The sequence below is a fragment of the Lissotriton vulgaris genome, chromosome 9 (assembly GCF_964263255.1).
Source record: "Lissotriton vulgaris chromosome 9, aLisVul1.2, whole genome shotgun sequence".
NCBI classification, from domain to species: Eukaryota; Metazoa; Chordata; class Amphibia; order Caudata; family Salamandridae; genus Lissotriton; species Lissotriton vulgaris.
The window spans coordinates 678,362,400-678,382,790 of record NC_141697.1 but is presented as its reverse complement, the minus strand read 5'-3'; the positions used below and the strand labels follow the sequence as shown (position 1 = coordinate 678,382,790).

At 48.5% G+C, this 20,391-nt stretch overlaps 1 protein-coding gene across 3 annotated transcripts in view; it reads right to left on the bottom strand.

The window, feature by feature from the left end:
- The window catches only part of SYMPK (symplekin scaffold protein), a 1,074,905-nt gene that overhangs the window by 72,952 nt on the left and 981,562 nt on the right, over positions 1-20,391 (bottom strand). For all 3 annotated transcript variants that reach the window (XM_086938396.1, XM_086938395.1, XM_086938397.1), the window contains one exon: positions 6,559-6,648. In XM_086938396.1, coding sequence (XP_086794522.1) covers positions 6,559-6,648 — 90 coding nt within the window. The remainder of the gene's footprint in view (positions 1-6,558; positions 6,649-20,391) is intronic.

The following is a 20,391-nucleotide window of genomic DNA, read 5'->3' as shown; positions in this document are numbered from 1 at the left end:
CGCGTCCGGCGTCGGTGAAGGTAAGGGGACGGCGCCGCCCGGAGCCGGCGCCGGAGCCCCGGTGCCGCCCGAAGCCAGCACCGAGGAACCGGCGTCGCGCGGAGGCGGAGCCGCGGGCAACCCTGATGGAATCGGCGCCGGGTTGGATGGGCGTCCATCCGGCGTCGACCCCGAAGGCCCTAGCGGCGCCGGGATCGGCGCCGGCGGCGGCGCCGGAATCGGAGCATCCGACGGCGTCGAGGCAGGGTCAGCAGAACCGCTAGGGCCCCCGGACGGGTTCACTGGGCCCGTAGGCGCCGTGGAACCCGCCGGAGGAGACAGGGCCCTCATGGCCATGAGGAACGCCTCCATCTCCTCAGGCGTCGCACCGTGCCCAGGGACCTGAGGGTAAGGGGCAGGCCGCGCCGGCGACTCCCGCGGAGCCGCGGGGTTGGGGTCACCCGAACCCCCGGCCGCATCGCGCGAGCGTCGGGGGGAGTCGGGGGTACGATGACGATGCCCCGACTTCTTTTGTTTCTTACCTGACGAGGATGACGAGTGGTGTCGACTTCCGGAACGCTCGGCGCGGAAAGGCGCCGGCGGAGGAAAGGCGTCTTCCTGTTGTCGTCACGAAAACTTAATACTAAGGAAAAGGGAAAACTTACGATTGGACTACCCTGATACCTTTTTGAAATTGGAGCGGCAGGTATGACTAACTTGGCTGACTCCTGTGCATTACAGAACTAGTGTCAAAAAGTGGAGTGGCAGCATATGAGTGCAGCCCTGATGAAACTACTTAACGCATTATAGCAGTAAAAGATGTCGGCACTGGTATTAGGTAACGGAATGCATGAATAGCTACCAGCCTTTTTAATTTAAACAGCACGCTATCACCTCCCTATGAATAAAGTTGGTAAAGGGACGTGTGTGCTGTGTTTTTAGGCACTCAGTTATATGTGTGTGGTTGTCACCAGCAGATTTTTCTGCTTTCCACTGTTTGTCACATTTTATGTTGTTTGTTTTGGACACCTCTTTTCTTTCTTCTTATTTCTTTTGAGAAGCAAGTGACTACCGATGAGGAGACAGGGGCCTGTCTGGAAATTGCATACCAGTTACCCCGTTGGTGGTGTTTCCGTGAGGCGTCTCTTGCTTCTCGCACATTTTTTCTCTATTAAGAGCTTAGTCCAACATTAGGTGTGGACTCTTGCGACCAACCTTTGTTTTGGGTCACAACTTGTGTTGTTCTGTGGTGACTGTCCGGGAGAACAGGTGTTTTTTAACGTGGGCGGAGTACAGTGCATCACCTCCTTATAACGTGTATAAGAGAGTGTCTGGGAGCAGGATGTTTTGACCGCCCCTCTTTCTGAGTCACTGATATATCTTTATGCCATTGGATTGGGTCTGTAGTTGAGTTACAGATTTAGAGTGGAGGGCGACCCTTTCCTTATTCCCTCTTAGCCCCGATTTAATGTTTGAAGGACTGAGATCGAGGACAGAATTGAAGGAGCAGCACTCCTTTGGGATAAGAAAGTAGAGGGTGTGTACACACTTTCTGCTAAATTGAGGGAGAACCTTTACCTTCTCATGAAGAAGGTGCAGATGCTTTTCGGATAATCTGTGTTGACGAGAGGGGATGTTAGGTGGTGTTTGAGTTCCAGAGATTAGCTCTCCTGTATTCAACCCAGATCTGTGACTGGGGGTGAGTGTCTGAAAAGTTTCAGCATTCTGTCCATCACCTTGTGTTTGCTATGTTCGCCCCAAATTGGCAGGGTATGCCCAGACGTGTGTCCCTTGCTCACTGTGCCACTGGATTCAAGCTAGCCTGGCTGATGAGGGGTGTTAACCCGAAATTGGTCCCAGGAAGCTTGTTTCCTGTCCAGGGAGGACCTGGCCTGGCAGTTCGGGCTGGACTGTACCCATGAGGCACAGGGTCAAGACTGATTTGCATATGGCTGGGTCCAAACTGGGGTGGCCAAGTGAGCTGAAGAACGATGATGGATTCAACTCGGATCTGTGACTGGGGGTGAGTGTCTGAAAAGTTTCAGCACTCTGTCCATCATCTCCTTGTGTTTGCTGTGATTTTTGCCCAACAGGACATAAACCCCAGTAATCTTCCCCCGACAGGTGTTGCATGATTGGGTGGAAGCTGTAGGGCAATACTGTTTTGAGGTAGGGGTGGTTCCCTTAGGAGCAGTATCATTACCTTTACCTCTTTCATTATAGCCCATATAACTGCCCCTGTAGTAACCCAGCAAGGGGGACTACTATCCTGGCTTTGTAAAGGTATAGGAGGTTTCTGGAGTGCGGGTCTTGGAGGTACCAATAGCGCCAAAAGGAACCTCTGGGGGCCGGTGTTTGAAGGGCACGCATGGCCTTAGCTGTATCAGTATCCTTTTTGATTTTTTAAAGCACTTCATCTACCTAAGGTCCAAAGAGATGCTGACCATCAAATGGAACATTGAGTAGATGCTGCTGTACTTCAGGCTTAAAGCCTGAAACACATAGCTAGTCATGGCAGCACAGCAGCCTACTTTCATTAATGCCACATGCGGCTGTATCCACGGTATACAGAGTCCACCAGATATTAGTGTTCAAGATTATCTGTCACCCTGCCACTAACTGTTGCCCCTTCTTGCGGTACTGCTCTGGGAGATGCTCTATCAGGTCCAACATTTTATCCCAGTGTGCGCCGTTATACTGGAAAAGGAAGCCAATTGAATTAGCAATTTGCCAATGGAATACAGACTGTGCCACTACTCTTTTCCTTGCATTCATTTTCTAGCTCTCCCAATCGGGAGGGGGTACATCCCAAGTACCCGGAGTATTGGCATGCTTTCTATCTATATTAAACACCAAAGAGACAGGGAGTAGTTGCCCACAGATGTATTGAGGGTCACCAAGGGAGGCTTTATACTTCCTACCCACTCTATGCATTAGAACTCTTGCCTTGACTGGCTCCTTGGGAGCTTTGGGTGGAGGAGAGGGTTTCCACAAGGAAATCCTCCTCCTATTGCTGCACATGGAGGGGGAGGACTGCAGGCTTCTGCATCTTAATCATCCCAAGGGACGGGACACAGAGGGTCATGGGGGTGGCCATATGGGTCATAAGGGAGCCTAAGACTGTTCCCACCCCGAATGTGAAGAACTTCTAGATAAATGCTATGGTGACCCCAGGGGCAAATCAGGAGACAGATTGAGGTGTAGAAGGAGGAGGCAGAGAAGAACACGGACAAACAGGAGGTAGGTGAGAGGTTGCTCTGTCATGTCTCTTTGAGGGCTAGAAATTCTGGTAGGTTGATGGCCTCCTCAAAAGTCATCTTCCTCTTATGAGACGCAGAGTCCTTGGCACTTGTGGAGATTTTGTCAGAATCCGACCTGTGCCAGGTAAGATATGAATTTGTTGCTGTTGAGCATCCAAGTCTTCCTGCAGCCCCTCGAGAATTGGCTGACCAAATTCCTCAGAAGCACCAGAGGATGGTGCAGTGGAAAGAGGCACTAGAGCTGTAGAAGTTTGGCAACCAAAGGGTGCGGAGCCCAATCTCAGCTCCGGCTGCTTAGAGTTGGCAGGTATCGACCCCGGACTCACCAGTGGCGCCGAAGGTTTTGGTGCTGTCTGTCTTGGCTATGAAGTTTTTAGCTCCAATCCTTTCCAGTCCGAGGGTGGGGAAGGATGTGCCCTTCGGTCTGAAGCAATAACTGCGGGCAAAGCTTAGATTGGGACTTCGGGACCGAATGGGGCTTGGGCGTTGGGTCCCCCTCCAAATTTTGGCTTCGGCCATGGCCGGAAGGTAGTGGTGCACCAGAGGCTTCATAAGCAACCTAGGAGCTAGAGGCTTGCGCCTCTAGGTGGTGAATTTATGGAAATATCAGTACCCACTGAACTTATGAGGGCGCTGGGCTGGCGGAGAATCCTCGGACTTCACATCTGCGTCTGAACCAACACTTTCAGGTGAAAATGCCGCCTCCACTGCGACGCCTGGAGCATCCACCTCTTTGACATCCTACTCCTGTTCTCCAAAGATGTCTGAAGTCTCCTCCACTTACTGTTTATGCGTCATGGTGACCGGGGCCATACAACGAGCGGGTCAGTACCGAAGAGTTTCCTTGCTGCGAAATGGAAGGTAGGCCGAAAAGATAATTTAAATGTGGTAGGGAGATAAACAGAGTTTGCAAACTTTGTGGCGGTCAGATCCCAGATATTTGGCCTGACAACTAGAACAGGATCGGAAATGAGTCCTGGTCATCACAGGAACACTCTCAAGCTGAGGGGTTAGGGAGTTGAGGGGATTAGTTAAACATGGAGACTAAAGTACTCGACGATGGAAACCAAAGAAAAGGCACGTTTGTAGGTACCGATAAGAAATTTGGACAGAGAGACAGACGAGAACACCTGGAGGCGGTGAACCGGAGCTGTGAATGACATGTCTGAACCAGACACTAGAGAAAAAAACAATATAACAATGTAGATGATGCCCATGTGCAATACCACCAATAGGTAAAGTCACTTTACCTTGGGACCCTAAAAGACTTCCTTCAAAGAAAAACAAGTTGTACACGTCCGACCCCAACACTGGATGGCTTTAGTATGCACAGCATGTTTATCTACAACTACACATGCTACAAACTTACTGTTTACAATAAACTGAATGCAAAAGTGAATTTCTGCGGACCACAAGCTTTGCATACTCCTGACATCTAGCGTTGGGCTTATTTCCCTCCTCCACACCACAGTAGGAGGGTAAACCAGGCTAGAGTCAGGTGAAGTGTTCAACCCACTAACCTCACCCAGTTTTCCCTCATACCACCTGTCCTGTTGCTCAACTGGGTCGTCTTTATAAGGGTCCAATGACCCCTTCGAAACATCTCCATCACCAGGCCTATTAATCAAATAAGGCACTGGCGATGCTCTAAGAAGAATGTGCTGAGTCAGCACCAGACGCAGTGTCGGATGACGGCCAACTGGCTCCATGTCGTAGTCGGGAATACCAATGGAGACAGCGCTACCTAGGGTTGGTGGCAGCATGGGGGCGTTAGCACTGAGGAAGGTCTCGATCTCGCTGGAGGCTCTGCTCTGGAATCAGTGAGGGGTCCCCGCGGTCAAACTGGTGCAAAGGTTGAATCCAACGGCTTCTCCCAGTAGGGTCCACCCCACAGTTGTGGGGCCCAAAGGCAACCTTAAGGGGGTTAGGCAACCCAAAGATGAGGTGCATGGCCTCAAATAATTCCTTTTAGTTGGACAGAGGTCGATCCGGCATTGGTAAAATCAGGTAAGTATGAAGCAGACCCAGGATCAGGCCCCACAGATCTACGGAGCCTGGAGTGCCGACCCTTTCTTGTCTCATCAGATGACTTCCACGGATGTAGTGAAGTTGAAGAGTGTTTGGACTTGTGTCTGTGAGACTTCCCCCAATGACTTTAAATGCAGCAATTAACTTCGGCAGGGGATCCGCAAACAGTCCCAGGACCTCCCATGCAAACTAGACCTCAACGTTGCAGAATCGAATGAAGTTGGGTGGGGAGGAGCTTGAGGGATCACTACCTCAGCGCCTTGAGGTGCATGGAGCGGTAATCCTCGTATGCCATGGAGTTGTGTCCTGACACCAGACCCCACAAACACACCAAGTGAGTGTCTGTCACCGACATTTGTCTATGACAGGCCCCACATGGTTTAAAACCAGGCGGTTTCTTTGGTTGATGGCCTCACACCAGGAGATGAAAATCTCAAAAAAAGAGTCAATAGAGTGTTGAAAAATACTAGCAAAAAGCGATTGAGGGGTAGCTTAGGCTGGACCAGCCCTGTCACGGAAAAGAAAGAATGGACATCAGCGCACCAAGGTGGTGCCTATATAGGTACCACACACATCACTTCTGATGTGGGTGATTCCACCTCCCGGAGTGCAGGGGTACTGCTCTAAACTCTTCAAGACCCAGTGTGTGCATGTAAAGCATACCATTGCACCAGCTCAAAATTGATGTACATTGACAGGCAAATTTATCCCACTAATTCAGCTAAGGTTACAGAGTACATCAACAGAGCTTTCTCTTCCATAAAAACAAGGCTTTGCAAAATCAATAGTCTAAATTTAACATGCTAGTGCATACAGCATTAGCATATTTGAGTCAGACACCCAGGAGGGAGCAGGCAGGGAAGGAGAAAGATGGCATTAGTTGGAAAGTAGCTCTCAATCGGTTCCACACAAGCACTACCATGGGGATGGAAGGGTAAACACAAACACCCAATGGCATTAGGTGAGAAATGAACACCACCCTCTGCAGAGCCACACTAGGACAAAGTCTCAAGCCAATGGCTAAAATAAACTAATCGGAGAAAGCCAGTGGATGACACAGAGGGTCTCAAAGCTTGTTCTATGTCTTTTGTGAACAATGGGTCAAGGCCCAAACATGCAGAAAAGTATCTAGCCCAACAATGAATAAATACATATTTGGAGAATAAGGTTTCCAGTCCTCTGTAAAAGGACACATATTTAAGACACAACTTTGGTACACAAGTTCCACTGTCAAGTGTATAAGAATTACTTTCATATCTATTTAATAACGCAACAACCATATTGTCCTCACCTCTTCATGCTGCCGAGATTCTTTTGACATTGGTTCTGGCTTGTTAGTGGCTTCAAGAATCATCATGATGGCATTTGGAATGTGGGCTTGCTGTAGGATAGGAGAGACTTAAATTAGAGGGAGGTAGCATCCTGGGACAAGTGACTGTTGGCATGTTAAATGTATTGGATGTGTGTATCTGCTAGCAAGTTTACAGCAAAGTAAAAAAGTGTAAAATTCAGTTTTTTTTTTTTTACAGATTCAGATATTGTGCATTATCTCAACATTTAATAGATACCCTTGTGCTGAATTAGCCATTCACAGAACGCATCAGGTTGACCACAGCATTAGTTGCAAACATTATCCCAAATTGCTCATTTTTTTAACAACAGGATTAAGGCTCCGGTGTTCACGTACTCCATTACGGTCTCATCAATCTCCTGCAGAAAGGACCCTTCTTGAGAACTGTCTTGGGGAGGGGAGGGGGGGGGGGGGGGGGGGGGAAACGGGGCAGCTAAGTTAGCCATAGAGTTTCACAGGAAATGAAGGGAATGCCCGTATACTCTTATTCATGCATGGAAACATATTGGTGATGGAAAATTTACCCACCTGCAATCCTAGTTCTTGTTCAGGGGAATTATAATCAGCCATAAGCAGTGAACTGTCACGCAGAAGACCCCAGAGGACTTTACAAAAACGTACATCAGTGCTGAACGTTTAATAGAAAAGTGAACTTCAACATAGAAATAAGGCTAATTAGCTTATTAAATGCCTAAAGTGGTCACATTTCATTTACTTTTCATTAAATACAACATCCAAATAAACTAAATAACGAAATAAGAAAAAAACTTTCACAAACCTATAAAAAGGGAAAAGTAAGTAAATGAAGAGCACCGTCAGCAGAAAGACTGCAACAGACTGAAAAGTGAAAGCCGGCACTGTGCCTTTAAGGGACTCCACCTTCTGTGTGCCATCCTGCCCCACATGTGACAGGTATGTCAACGGGCCCTGGAGCACTGACTTCAAGCCATCTGGGTTCATAAGCAGCGACGACAGCAGCAGGCCCATCCCAGTACAAAACATAGAAAATAATTATACGTAGCATCCACCCTCAACTAAAAAGATTGTTCAAAGAGGTCTGACCATCCTATGGAATACGGGGGCTAGTCCCTGAACATAGTACTACAGAATTCAGGATTTAAGAAATGGACTATGTTACCCTATAAGCATATGTTCCTGGTATGTAGAGCTGTAGATTCACATGCTTTGCATACTCATGCCAACTAGTGTTGGGTCTAGATGTTTGCAGGTTTTTTCTTCTTCGAAGTCATTTCCAGTCACAAGGGAAGGAGGCGACTCCTTTCAGTGATAGTGTGCATGGGCAATTATTCCATTGTTAGATTGTTTTCCCGAAGTAGGTGGGAATGGAGTCAGTTAGTGTAGTATAGAGATGTCCATCCATATATAATGTAAGTAATGAGAACGGCAACAACCATATGTGTTGGGGGAGGAGGGAGGGCGCATATGAATCTACAGCTATACATGGTAAGAACAGGTGCCTAAAGGTTAAGTAACATAATCCGTTCAAGGCATGTCTGCTGTAGATATACATAGTCTGTATAGCAGTATTCTCCGAAGCAGTGGCTAACCAGTGGACGTTTCAGTTGTTTGAAAAGGTTTTTGGCAATGCTTGTAATACATTGGCTTGTTAACATACTAATGAGCAAGTTACTTACCTTCGGTAAGGATATATCTGTAAGAAACAGTTTTTTTTATAGATTCCTTACTTTAGAATTACCCCCAGGTGTCAGACTGGATCCGGAAAGTTTTTTCGTCAGCAGTACCTCTGCACGTCGGAAGGTGGTGTCAGTCGGCTCCACGTTCGTCGTCAGCGGCGTGGTCGCCGGGATGACGTTGCGGTAGCTACTTAGACGTTGCCCATGCGCGCTGACATCAGTTCTGTACACGACTTTCCGCACCAGAAACGCAGAGCCATGCAAGACACTGACCACTGGTGCATAAAACTAGGGCCCTGAAAGGAATTCCTCAACCCTAGAAATCAGTTTGCAGAAGGGGGAGGATGGGTGGGGCGGTAAGGAGTCTATAACTAACTAATGTTTCTTACAGATATGTCATTACCAAGGGTAAGTAACTTGTCCAGCTAAAAGAAATGTGTTAGTTATAGATTCCTTACCTTAGAATAGATACCCCACCAATACTAACCCCGGTGGTGGGTCTGCAAACCAAGATCACACGAGAAAGTCCTGGAAACAGAACTGTCAAAGAAGCCGTCTCTCTTGACTTGGCTGTCCAGGCAGTAATATTTTGTAAACGTGGGCAGCAATGCCCACGTGGCCGCATGACAGATGTCATTTAGAGGAACTCCTCTTCCCAAGGCAATAGTGGCCGCTGTCGCCCTGGTGGAATGGGCGCATAGCCCAACTTGAGGCTCTTTTTTTGCCAGAGAATAACATCTGGCGATGTGGAATGCAGTGACCACATTAGGAAGGAAAGATGGTCGGGTCCTGAGAACCACCTTGTCCGGATGGACAGACAGGAAAGGAGGTTTGGAAGAAAAAGCCTGGAGTTCACTCACCCTTCTAACAGAAGTGATAGCTACCAGGAAAGCAGTCTTTAAGAGTCAAGAGCCTTAAAGACAGTTATGAAGCGGCTCAAAGGGAGCGCACAATAAATAGGTAAGCACACGATTCTAGTCCCACTGAGGCATAACGAAGGGGATTGGAGGAAAAAGATGCGTTAAGCCTTTTAAGAAACAGTTAACTACCGGGGACTAGTAAAGAGAAGGTTCATAAGGCAGCCGAAGGAAGGCAGAGATGGCTTAAAGATAGCCCTTGATAGAGCCCAGAACAGAGCCCTGCTGGACTAAAGAAAGAAGGAACAAGAGAACTTTAGAAAGAGGGGCAGAAAGGGGATCCACAGCCTTTGCTGTGCACCATGCCACAAACTTGTTCCATCGGCAGGCGTATATAGTCTTAGTGGAGGGATGCCTGGCTGCCAAGATTACGTCACAGACTTCGGGAGGCAGGTCGAAAGACGTCAACTGCCGCCGCTCAATCTCCACGGAAGGAGGTGGAGACTGCACAGGTTCGGGTAAAGGACCATCCCCTGCTGCTGCGACAGAAGATCCTCCCTTAGAGGTAGTCTGATAGGATGATCGATGGCCATGTTGAGCAGCTCGGGATACCAGACTCTTCGTGCCCAATCTGGAGCCACAAGAATGACTTGGGCCCGGTCGCACATGATCTTCTTCAGCAGTCTGGGCAGAAGTGGTATAGGTGAAAAGGCGAACAGACCGCAACCTCACTCGCTACGAAAAGCGTGCTGCCTTGGAAATTCCAACGCGCAGAATTGCTGACATTGCGCATTCTCTTGGGTGGCAAATAGATCTAACCAAAGCTCACCCCACTGTCGAAAGAGACCTTGCAACACCTCAGAGTGAAGACACCATTTGTGATCTATCATGCACCTGTGGCTGAGTTCGTCCGCCCTGGCGTTCAGTGAACCTGCCAGGTGTTGAACCATCAGGGAAATGCCTTGTTGTTCCTGCCATGTCCAGAAGTGCAGAGCCTCATGACATAGGGTCCACGGCCCCAACCCCCCCTGTTTGTTGCAGTACCACATGGCGGTGGTGTTGTCCGAGAACACCTGCACCATTCTCCCCTTGACAGAGGGAAGGAATGCCTTCAGTGCAAGCCAGATCGCCCAAAGCTTCAGAAGGTTGATATGAAGTCGGAGACCAGAGCCCTCTGATCTCCACCTCTCCCATGTGACCGCCCCATCCCAGGAGGGATGCGTCCGTCACCACTGTGTGCTCTGGTTGGGGAAGGGAGAGGGATATGCCATTGACCCAATGCAGGTTTGAGAGCCACCACTGCAACTTTCTTGCAGTGCCCTCCGAGATCTGGACAGACTCGGACAGGTTCCCCTGATGCTGCGCCCACTGAAACTTCAGGTTCCACTGCAGAGCCTGCCTATGCCATCTGGCATGATCAACCAGCAATATGCAGGAGGCCATGAGGTCCAGTAGCCTCAGGGTCATCTGCACTGAAACCCAGGATAGAGGCCGGAAGATGAGAATCAAAGACTGAATATCCTAGACTGGTCGTTCGGGAAAATAGACCCGAAAGAGCGTTGTATCCAGAACCACTCCGATGAAGAGGAGCTTCTGAGAGGGAAGGAGGTGCGACTTCGGCACACTGATGAAGAACCCCAGCAAATACAGGAGGTTGCAGCAGTCTGGAGGTGGGGGATGACTGCCTGGGGCGATCCCTCCTTCAACAGCCAGTCGTCGAGATAGGGGAAGACTGGAACCCCTGATCTGCGCAAATGACCTGCAACCACCGCCATCACTTTCGTGAACACCCGAGGGGCGCTGGTAAGGCCAAAGGGGAGCACGGTAAACAAAGTGCTTGTGGCCTACCGTAAACTGCAGGTAATGCCGGGGGCTGGCAGGACTGGAATATGCAAATATGCGTTGGGCAGATCCAACGCTACCATCCAGTCTCCAGGGTCCAGGGCAGACAAGACTTGAGCCAGAGTTAACATCTTGAACATCTCCTGTCGGAGGAAGTGATTGACGTTCCGGAGGTCTAAGATAGGACGCAAGCCCTTGTCCTTCTTGGGCACCAGAAAGTAGTGGGAATAACAACCAAAACCTACTTCTGGCGCAGGAACGCGCTAGATGGCCCCCTTGGCCAAGAGGGCTGCAACTTCCTGTTGAAGAAGTGCCAAGTGATCCCCCCGACATGAGGTGGTACTGGGGTGGCATGGCTGGAGGGGTAGTCCCGAAGGGGAGGGAGTAGCCCCTTCGTACTACTTGTAAAACCCACCTGTCCGTAGTGATGGTGCGCCAGTGGGGGAGGTGATGGCGAATCCTGCCGCCTGCTGGCGTTTGATGGGACTGAAAAACAGGACTAGGAAGGTTTGGAGGCAGTGGTGGCCGGGGTGGAGGTGGACTGATCCGCCCGCTGGCCCCCTGACCCGCCTCTGCGGGTCCCACGTACGCACTGAGACTGTTGCTGCTGCGGCCTGTGGCTCTCAAGCGAACGTGTTGGGGTGCCCCTTCAGTGGCCACGAAAGGAGCAAAAAGCAGAAGGCGGGGGAGGGCGAGCAGCCGAAAGGCCCAAGGACTTGGCCGTAGCCACGAGTCCATAAAACGCTCCAATGCACTATCTGCTTTGTTGCCAAAAAGGTGAATGCCATCAAAAGGCATGTCCATCAGAGTGTTCTGGACATCCCCCGAGAAGCCAGTAGTCCTCAGCCAGGCGTGACAGTGGAGCGCCACTGTCGTGTAAATCGCCCTGCCCAGCGAGTCGGCGGTGTCAAGGCCACATTGTATTGTGAACTTTGCTGCATCTCTCCCTTCAGCAATAGCTTTGGAGAGCACTGTCCGGGCCTCCCCCGGACACTGAGGCAGCACCTGCGCCACCGTAGCCCACACAGAATGGGAATAACGACGCAAGAGACATGCAGTGTTCACAGACCGCAGCACTGAACTGGCGGAAGAAAAAATCTTCTTCCTAAACTGTTCCAGTCGCTTGGATTCCCTATCCGGAGGTGCGGTAGGGAAGGAGCTTTGGGACGTAGAGCCTTGGACAACCAAGCTCTCAGGAGTGGGGTGTTGGGAGAGAAAGAGGGGTTAGCCCGGCCAGGCGATGGCGTTGGGCCACGTTCCTATCCACAGGAGTCCCTGTATTGGGCGTGGACCAGGTGCACAAAAGAACGTCCAAAAGAGCATCATTAAAGGGCAGCAGTGGCTCCGCAGAGGTAGCCGCCGGCTAAAGCTCTTCTGTCAGGAGGTTAGACTTGATGGCCACTGTAGGGAGATCGAGGTGGAGAGCCTGTGCCGCCCTACGTAACACCATTGCATAACTCGCACCCTCCTCCTTAGCAACGGTAGGAGGAGTTAGCATGCCAAGGTCAGGAGAGGTTTTGAAAGAGACAAGGGAAACCAAGAGTTATGTTACTAGGGACCTTGGGTAGTATAATAGTTACTAAAGACAGTGGTCCCTAGACAATTTAAGTAGAGAGTAATTGATAAACATATGCTAATTCGACAGTATGTTCTTTGTCCAGCCGGACATTATTTATTTTAAGAGATAAGCCTAGTAAACATGAATGGAAACAATAACAAGTAGGACGCATCTGCGACCCACACATACAAGAACAGGGTAGGGGGAGAGGGGGGTTAGTGTTCAGGCAAGGGGAGGGTGTCTGTACATAGGTATATATTTACATAGACTTAATTCTCATAGAAGTACCATTGTACACTTGTTCATATTTTCCAGTGACATATGGTACAATTAGTGTTGACGTTTCGATCCCTTAACAAAAATACATGGGATCATCATCAGGACCATAGATGTGCCTGCATGCAAACAGTAATATGTTTGTCGAACCTTAATTATGAATGCATTTTATTACATTACAATTTAGTACCAAAACAATAAGCAATGGGGGGGGGGGAGGGGGGAAGAAAAAGAAGGTATTAGAGCATGGTAATGCTGGGTCAAGGCAACCCACTCAGTTAAAAACATCTGTACAAGTTGTGCTGATTTTAACAGAAGGTGAGCAGGGAATACTCTTAAACGTGGGTGGTGCCGATCAATTAAAAGGTAATGCTCAATGTGAGGGGCAAGGGAGAAATTAGTGACTCAGTTAGAGTGCAGTTAATAATAGTATATCTGCACCAATTTATGAATAGAGCAATACATGGAGGGGTACAGTTAGGGTATCGACGCAGTGAAAAGGCTGGTAATGTACGAGAGGACGAAGAATTATAAGTGAGGAATTCACGCTAGTAGTTCTGAAGGGTGACTGTCTATATTGAAAAGGCCGGAGTGAAAGCGAATGCGCAAGATATGGCAGAGCGCTGGCCTCAATAATTACCAATGCCGGCCCTGTGTAGTCCACGTGTGTGAACTAAGGTCCGAGGGAGGCGACAAGTAAATTCAAAGTACTGCGGAGGCAGTAGTGGAGGCGTTGCAGAGTGAGCCACCTGTCGAGGGAGCCTGTAGATTAAAACCACGTCTTAGTAATGAATCTGCTTGGGATAGTCGAGTGTGGCAGTGGCCCGTTGCAGGTCTTACCCGAGCTGCTGATTCCGAGATTATGATGATTTGGAAGCACACGGGCTTCTGAGGAGCGTTGTCCTATCAAGGGGGTAATCCCGCAAGTACCAAGTTGTGGTACCGAGCCTGTCGTGGATAGCGATCACGGCGAGGACCTATGAGACAGAAGGTGGCGGTTAGCTGGGTTGATAGTGCAGGCAAAGAGTAAGGGCTCGGGGGAGAGGGGTGGCAGACCTACTGAGGCTATGCTCAAAGCTTGAGGCACGTCTGGTGTTCGGAGTACGGGGACCAGGAATGGAGAGGGCGGTGTTATGTGAATAAGGTACACGTGATCGGTGGGCCATAGACATGAAGGAACTGAGTAGGCGAGGCGAAGTGGCGGCCATCTTAGAGTGGTGTAATTTGTTACCTACATAAAGGTTGGGAGTAGCAAGGACGAAGTATATACAATGGTTGCAGCAGACAGAAGTTGTGAGTACAAGTCACTTTCAGTGTGCAAAATGCATACAAGGCGAGTGCAATATATACAGGGTGGGGCATATTATTTACAGAAGTATGCAGACAATGTGAGGCGAAGGAACATTAGGTTCAACTTCTGCTAATGATGTAAGCCAGAGAAATTGCAATACCGAGATGCTCATGGTGGATTGTGAATTATTAAATAAACATTAGTATGTGACAACAATACATTGGTGGTATAGATGAGGTAATAGGGCTGTCCCCAGTCAATACATAAAGAGTAAAGGTCACAGAGGCAGACATTGATGGAGTTGACACATGTAGTAAAGTTCATGGAGGACACTGTAAACTCAGGTCATAGTACATCATAGGACGTTAAGGGTAAAATACAGAGAGGCAGACATTTTTGGAGTTGAACCATGTAGTATAAATTCAGTTCTTGGAGAAAACTGTGAACTCAGGTCATAGTAGAGATGTCCAGTCCTCGAGGCGGTTTAGGCCATTACGGATACTCTTGGTTTGAAGTATCCAGTTGAGTTCTTCTTTACTCATTAGCTGTGCGATGTCAGCTCCCCTTGGGGGAGGTTTAACTGTAGTGATGACTGTCCATGTGAAGTCCTGCTCACTGTGCCCACAGGCTAAGAAATGGTCCACAAGTGGAGCATTAGGGGTTCTGCAGCGAATCCTGCTGCGGCGTTGCCCAATGCCAAGTCTGACTTTCTGTAGCTTGTCCAACATAAATTTTCATACATGGACAAAAGATTGCGTAAATGGCATTTACAGAGTTACAGTTAGAGAAGTGCCTCCTTTCAAACTTTATTGTGTCATAGATAAATGCTTTGCCTTCTACGGTGGTGTCGCATGCAATACATTCCCCACATTTAGCGCGGCCCACAAGAGTAGGGAGTCCCCATAGGTCATTGAGTGTGCTCCTGGGGGTAGACGGTGGGAGGGCTGCTCTTACGAGGTGATCTTGAATGTTTTTTGCTCTTGAATTCGAACAATGGCCGTTTAATGTTAAGTACCCCAGCGTTCAAGACTTTCCAATGCTTCAATACACTTTTGCGTATGGCATTTGATGCTGATGAGAAGGTGATAACACATACAATTATTTCCTGGGGTTTCTTGACTTTGAGTTCCAGGAGGATGGGACAGTACCAGGCCCTCTTTAGGGACCGACGGACAAGTTTACGGGGATAACCCAGACTACAGAGCTTGTCACTCAATGTCTTAGCCTCAGTGAAGTAGTCCTCTTTGTGATAACAATTCCGTCGGATACAAAGGAATTGTGAGTAGGAAAGTGTGTCACGGAGGGCACGTGGGTGGTGACTATTGTAGCTGAGCAGCGGGTTGCGTTCAGTTGGTTTACGGTATAAGGAGGTGGCTAGAAATCCGTTCTGGTGTTTGATCTCAAGATCTAGGAAGGGGATGGAAGTTTTACTTTCAGACAAGGTGAATCCGAGGCCACTGCAGTTGTTATTAAGCCAGTGGAGCAGTTGTGTGAGGGAATCATTGGAATCGTTCCAGAGCATAAATATGTCGTTGATATATCTTTTCCACAGGGCAATGCCACTGTGGAAAGGATTTGTGAGATTGAGGATACATCCCATTTCTAGATCATCCATATACAGGATAGCCAGGTTGGGAGCAAAAACTGCTCCCATAGAGGTACCCCATATTTGGCCGTAAAATTGGTCATTGAAAAGGAAGAAGTTTTTGGTCAGGCAGATTTCTAATAGCTGTAAGATGAATAGTGTGGGTACAGTGTGTGGACATGGGGGCCTATTGAGTACTTGCTCGATGACGAGCATTGACTCTTTGGGGGATGTTAGTATAGAGTGCCTCCACAACCAGCGTGCACATAGTGCTGGATGTGGGGTCAAACAGGTGTTCCTCTATAATGTTAGTCATAGACATGCTCTTACAAAACATTCTGTTTATGGGAAGAATTCCTTGATAAAGAAGTCGATATATTGCCCCCAGCGGTTCCAGAATGGACCCGCATCCTGAAACAATAGGACGGCCAGGGGGTGTTTCTAAGTTCTTATGAATTTTGGGCAGACAGTATATTACTAGTGTTCTTGGAGCTTTAGTGCTAATGAAAGAATGTTTCTTCTTACTGAGAAAACCAGCCTCCAAGCCTTCATTTGTTACTTGCAAGATAAGGTCAGGAGAGGTGTCAAGACCGCTGGCATCCCCCAAATCCGCAACCCAGTCTGGGTCAAACTCACACTGTGCTGTAAGAGGGTCCTCAGACTCCTCCCAGTCCTCCCCTTCCTCCGAAGGCTGTGGAACAGGCCGAAAATACAGAGGCTGGTGGACATAGGGATAGAAAGGCCTCATCGGAGTCAGAATCAGAGTCGAACTTCACTTCAGGGCTGAAACCGAGGGGCAACGTCATCCGGGGGCCCGGGTGATGTCAGGAGTGGTGCCGGTGGGGTAGACGTCGGCGAAGGTGTCACGAGGTCAACCGGGATCCAGGCCTGGATCCTTGGGGTCGAATCCGACAGTGATTCCGGAGCTGCCGACAGTAAAGGGCGAGGACCCCCCAGTCGGCCCAAAGAGGCGAGCCATGACTGCCAGAAATTCCTGCAGCTGGGCCGGAGTCACCGACGGACCCGGGAAGGGCGGGTAGGCTGACGGCGACACCGTAGGCTCCGCCGGAGCTGCAAGGGAGGCACCACCCGCACCCTCAGCAGCATCGCATGACAGGCGAGGGGAAGTCTGTGAGCGATGATGCTTCTTCGACTTCTTGTGATGCTTCATCTTACCTGACTCCGAGTGCGAAGACTTCCATCCCAACGAACGATGGTGATGGCTCCGCTACTGGTCCCTCGACCTCCCACGGGACCGGGACCTTGAGCGGCGCGGAGCCGACTATAAGCAGTTTTCGGGACCGCTCCCGCAAAGACTTTGGTGCCATGGCCTTGCAGTCTGGGCACGACTTGGGGTTGTGGTCCAACCCCAGGCAGTAGAGACACATGCGGTGCGAGTCGATTACCAGCATCATGCGATGACAGTCCCAGCAAGACTTGAAGCCGGGCATTACTACGGCACAAGGAGTCGATCGACTTGAAAAAAAGAGACAAAAACGCTATAGCCAAATTAGAAAAAGGGATACAACCAAATTATATACCTCATGCAAACGTTGGCAACTCACTAACCCTCCAGGTATAGTGCAAGCTCCTTTGTACCTGCTCCCCATCACTGATCTCCCCTTTATGAGAGTGGGAATGGACTTATTGGGGCCACCAACCCCCTAAGCCTGGGGACATCAGTATCCCTTAGTATTTTTAGACTATGCCACTCGCTTTCCTAAGGAGATCCCATTACCCAGCATGACAACCACTGCTGTGGCTCATGATATAATCACTTTAATGTAGGATTCCCTCATGAATTGTTGACCAATTAAGGCACCCCTTTTATGTCCCAACTGATCGGCCAGATCTACAAGATTTTAAGAGTCCCAAAAAGTACCAACATCTGTGTTCCATCTACAAACTGATGGATTTGTTGAGCCTTACAATCATACTATTAAGACCATGTTGAAAAACATTATAACAGAGTCTGGGAAAGATTTGGATCGTAAGTTACCCCTAGTTTTTTTTGCTATCAGATGCTATGTCCAAGGATCCACTTGATTTTCCCTCTTTGAACTACTGTTTGGAAGGTAGTCACACACCCTTCTGCCCATTGTGGTAAAACACTGAGACGGAAGAGTATGAGGGAAAGGCCCTTCTTGATTATACAGTAAACAAGCGAACAGTGCCATCCTTATACGAACAGATACTTGTGAATCTAGAGAAAGCCCAGAACCAGCAGAAACGGGTATACAATAGGTGACAAAATAGAGTTCACAGAGGGGATCAGGTACTCATCTTATTGCCCACTACGGAAAATAAACTCTTAGCTAAAAGGCAGGGACCTTATGAGATACTACAAAAGGTTACACTAGTCACATATAGTGTAGCCGTTCCTCATAAGACCAAAAAGGACAAATATATCACCTTAACCAGTTGAAGAGATGGGAGGACCTAAGACAAGCGGCCTGATCACTCCAGCCTTTTAAAAACAAATGTAATTTGCTTTTGTATTCTAGCTGGTGCCAGATGGAGTTACAAGAGTTCTATATTACCGGCCAGTGCCACAGAATGTGTATTGTGTCCATATAGTTCTGGGCGCATCTCCAGTACCTCTCATGAAGTAGCATTTTAATCCGGCACGGTTTGTATGGCAACCAGTGCAAACTGTTGAAGATTTTAAAGTAAATACATTTCAGTCTGGCTTCATGGAGGAATCAATCGTGATTAGCCAGAAGGTGTGACCAATGTGTGTTGGGAAACTCATTTTGAATGCATAGTTGCCATAAATTTCAAAGATGCTTTGTAGTAGATTTTGAGTATAGTTCCTCAATTAGTGTGGCATACAATCCTGAGATTAATCTTTTGTAATTGCCCCACTTTTCTAGGTATGTTTGTATGGTGAATTTTTCTAGGTTGGATAGCTGATTTCCTAGCTTCCACGGCAGATATTCTTAAGCGCTAGTATCTCAGATATAGAGCACATATGTGCACAGATCCTGGAAGAACGTAAAGGTTCTGTCTGGAAGCACTTGATTGATGGTCAGGATGAACAAGCTACTAAGCTTCAGTAACACTCTTTCTAGTAGACTACCTAACCACAGATTCCACACATTTTGAATGTTCCCCAGTCGTAAGATTGGATCTAGAAACTTTTCATGAGTACCTGTGCACGCCATAAGTTGGCTCAGCAATGACGCCATTCCCCTTCAAAAGTAGCAATCGGAGCCTACATAGGCACCACTCTTGCTTTCAAGATTGTTCATACTGAGAAGCAAAGCCCCAAACGCATATTGCTAGACCAATGTGCAGCATCCTAGACATGAGAATATTAATGCATAGAGTCCAATCACAGAACGAGGGGGGATTATCTATGTGAATTGGGCTGTCCAGAAAAAAGTGCTTTGTTAACATGTATGAGGACTCTCACGTATCACTGCCTAGCAAATTTCTAGGACAGTGAGTCTGTGTGCTAATACTGCAGTCACAGCTTTGGCCCTGGTAGAATGAGCATGCAGTCCCACAGGAGGCTGCTTTTTTGGCCTGTGCATAGCAGATCTTAATGCAGAACAGAATTCAGAGCAATATGGTTCTCTTCTACACTGCTTTGCCTTTTTTTGCTTCAGAGAAGCCCACAAAGGGCTGATTGTTCATCCAGTGGTCTCTAATACGAGCTATGTAGAAGCTCAGCACTCTCTTGGGGTCCAAGCAATGGAGCCTCTCCTCCTCAGAGGGTAGAGACGGAGCATAGATCACCAGTAGGGTGATGTTTCGACCGACATGGAATGGTGTCACCACTTTCAGCAGGATGCATGCCCAAGTTCGCGGAACCTGTTTGATTAGTAAGGTAGGTAGGTTATGGTGAATCAACTGAGAGACTTACGCTCACTCATGCGCCGTGCCATGGTGATGAGGAACAGTGTTAATAGGAAGGAGCCATAAAGGACGGCTATGATTGCTCGAATGGATAAATCATGACCTGATTAAGGTCCCATTTGGGTATTACAAAGGGAGAAGGGGAAATGTGTTGCTGCCCTTACAAAAATCGCACACCAACTGGTGAATTAAACAAGATGGGCTGATCAGGCGACTGTAAGAAGGCTGAACCATAACCCTTAAACATGCTGAAGCCAAAACCTTGCAGAGCAAGAGACAGACCAAATGACAGAACACATATGTTACTACTTGTGTAACAATATATCTGGAAGAGACATTAGTTAGTGATAGATTCCTTAACTTAGAATATCCCTATGCGTCAGCCTGGATCCGGAAAGTTTTGCTTAGCAGTACCCCTGCGCGTCAGTAGGTGGCGTCCTGCCGCTCTGCATCCATCAATGGCGTCGTCAGCACGGAGATGACGTCATGGAGAGTACTTAGGCGCCACCCATGCACGCTGACGTCAGTTCTGTACATGACTTTCCGCTCCAGGAACTCAGAGCCATGCAAGATATTGACCATTAGTGCATAAAACTAGGGCCCTGAAAGGGATGACCTTAACCCTATTAATCAGTCCGCAGAACAGGGAGGATGGGTGGGGCGGTAAGGAATCTATCACAAACTAATGTCTCTTACAGATATATCATTACACAAGTAGTAACTTGTGCATCTGAAAGAGAAAAGTTAGTGAAAGATTCCTTACCTTAGAATAGATACCCCTGCAATACCAACCCCGGAGGTGGGTCTGCGAACAGGATTACACCAGAAAGTCATGGAGCACAGAACGG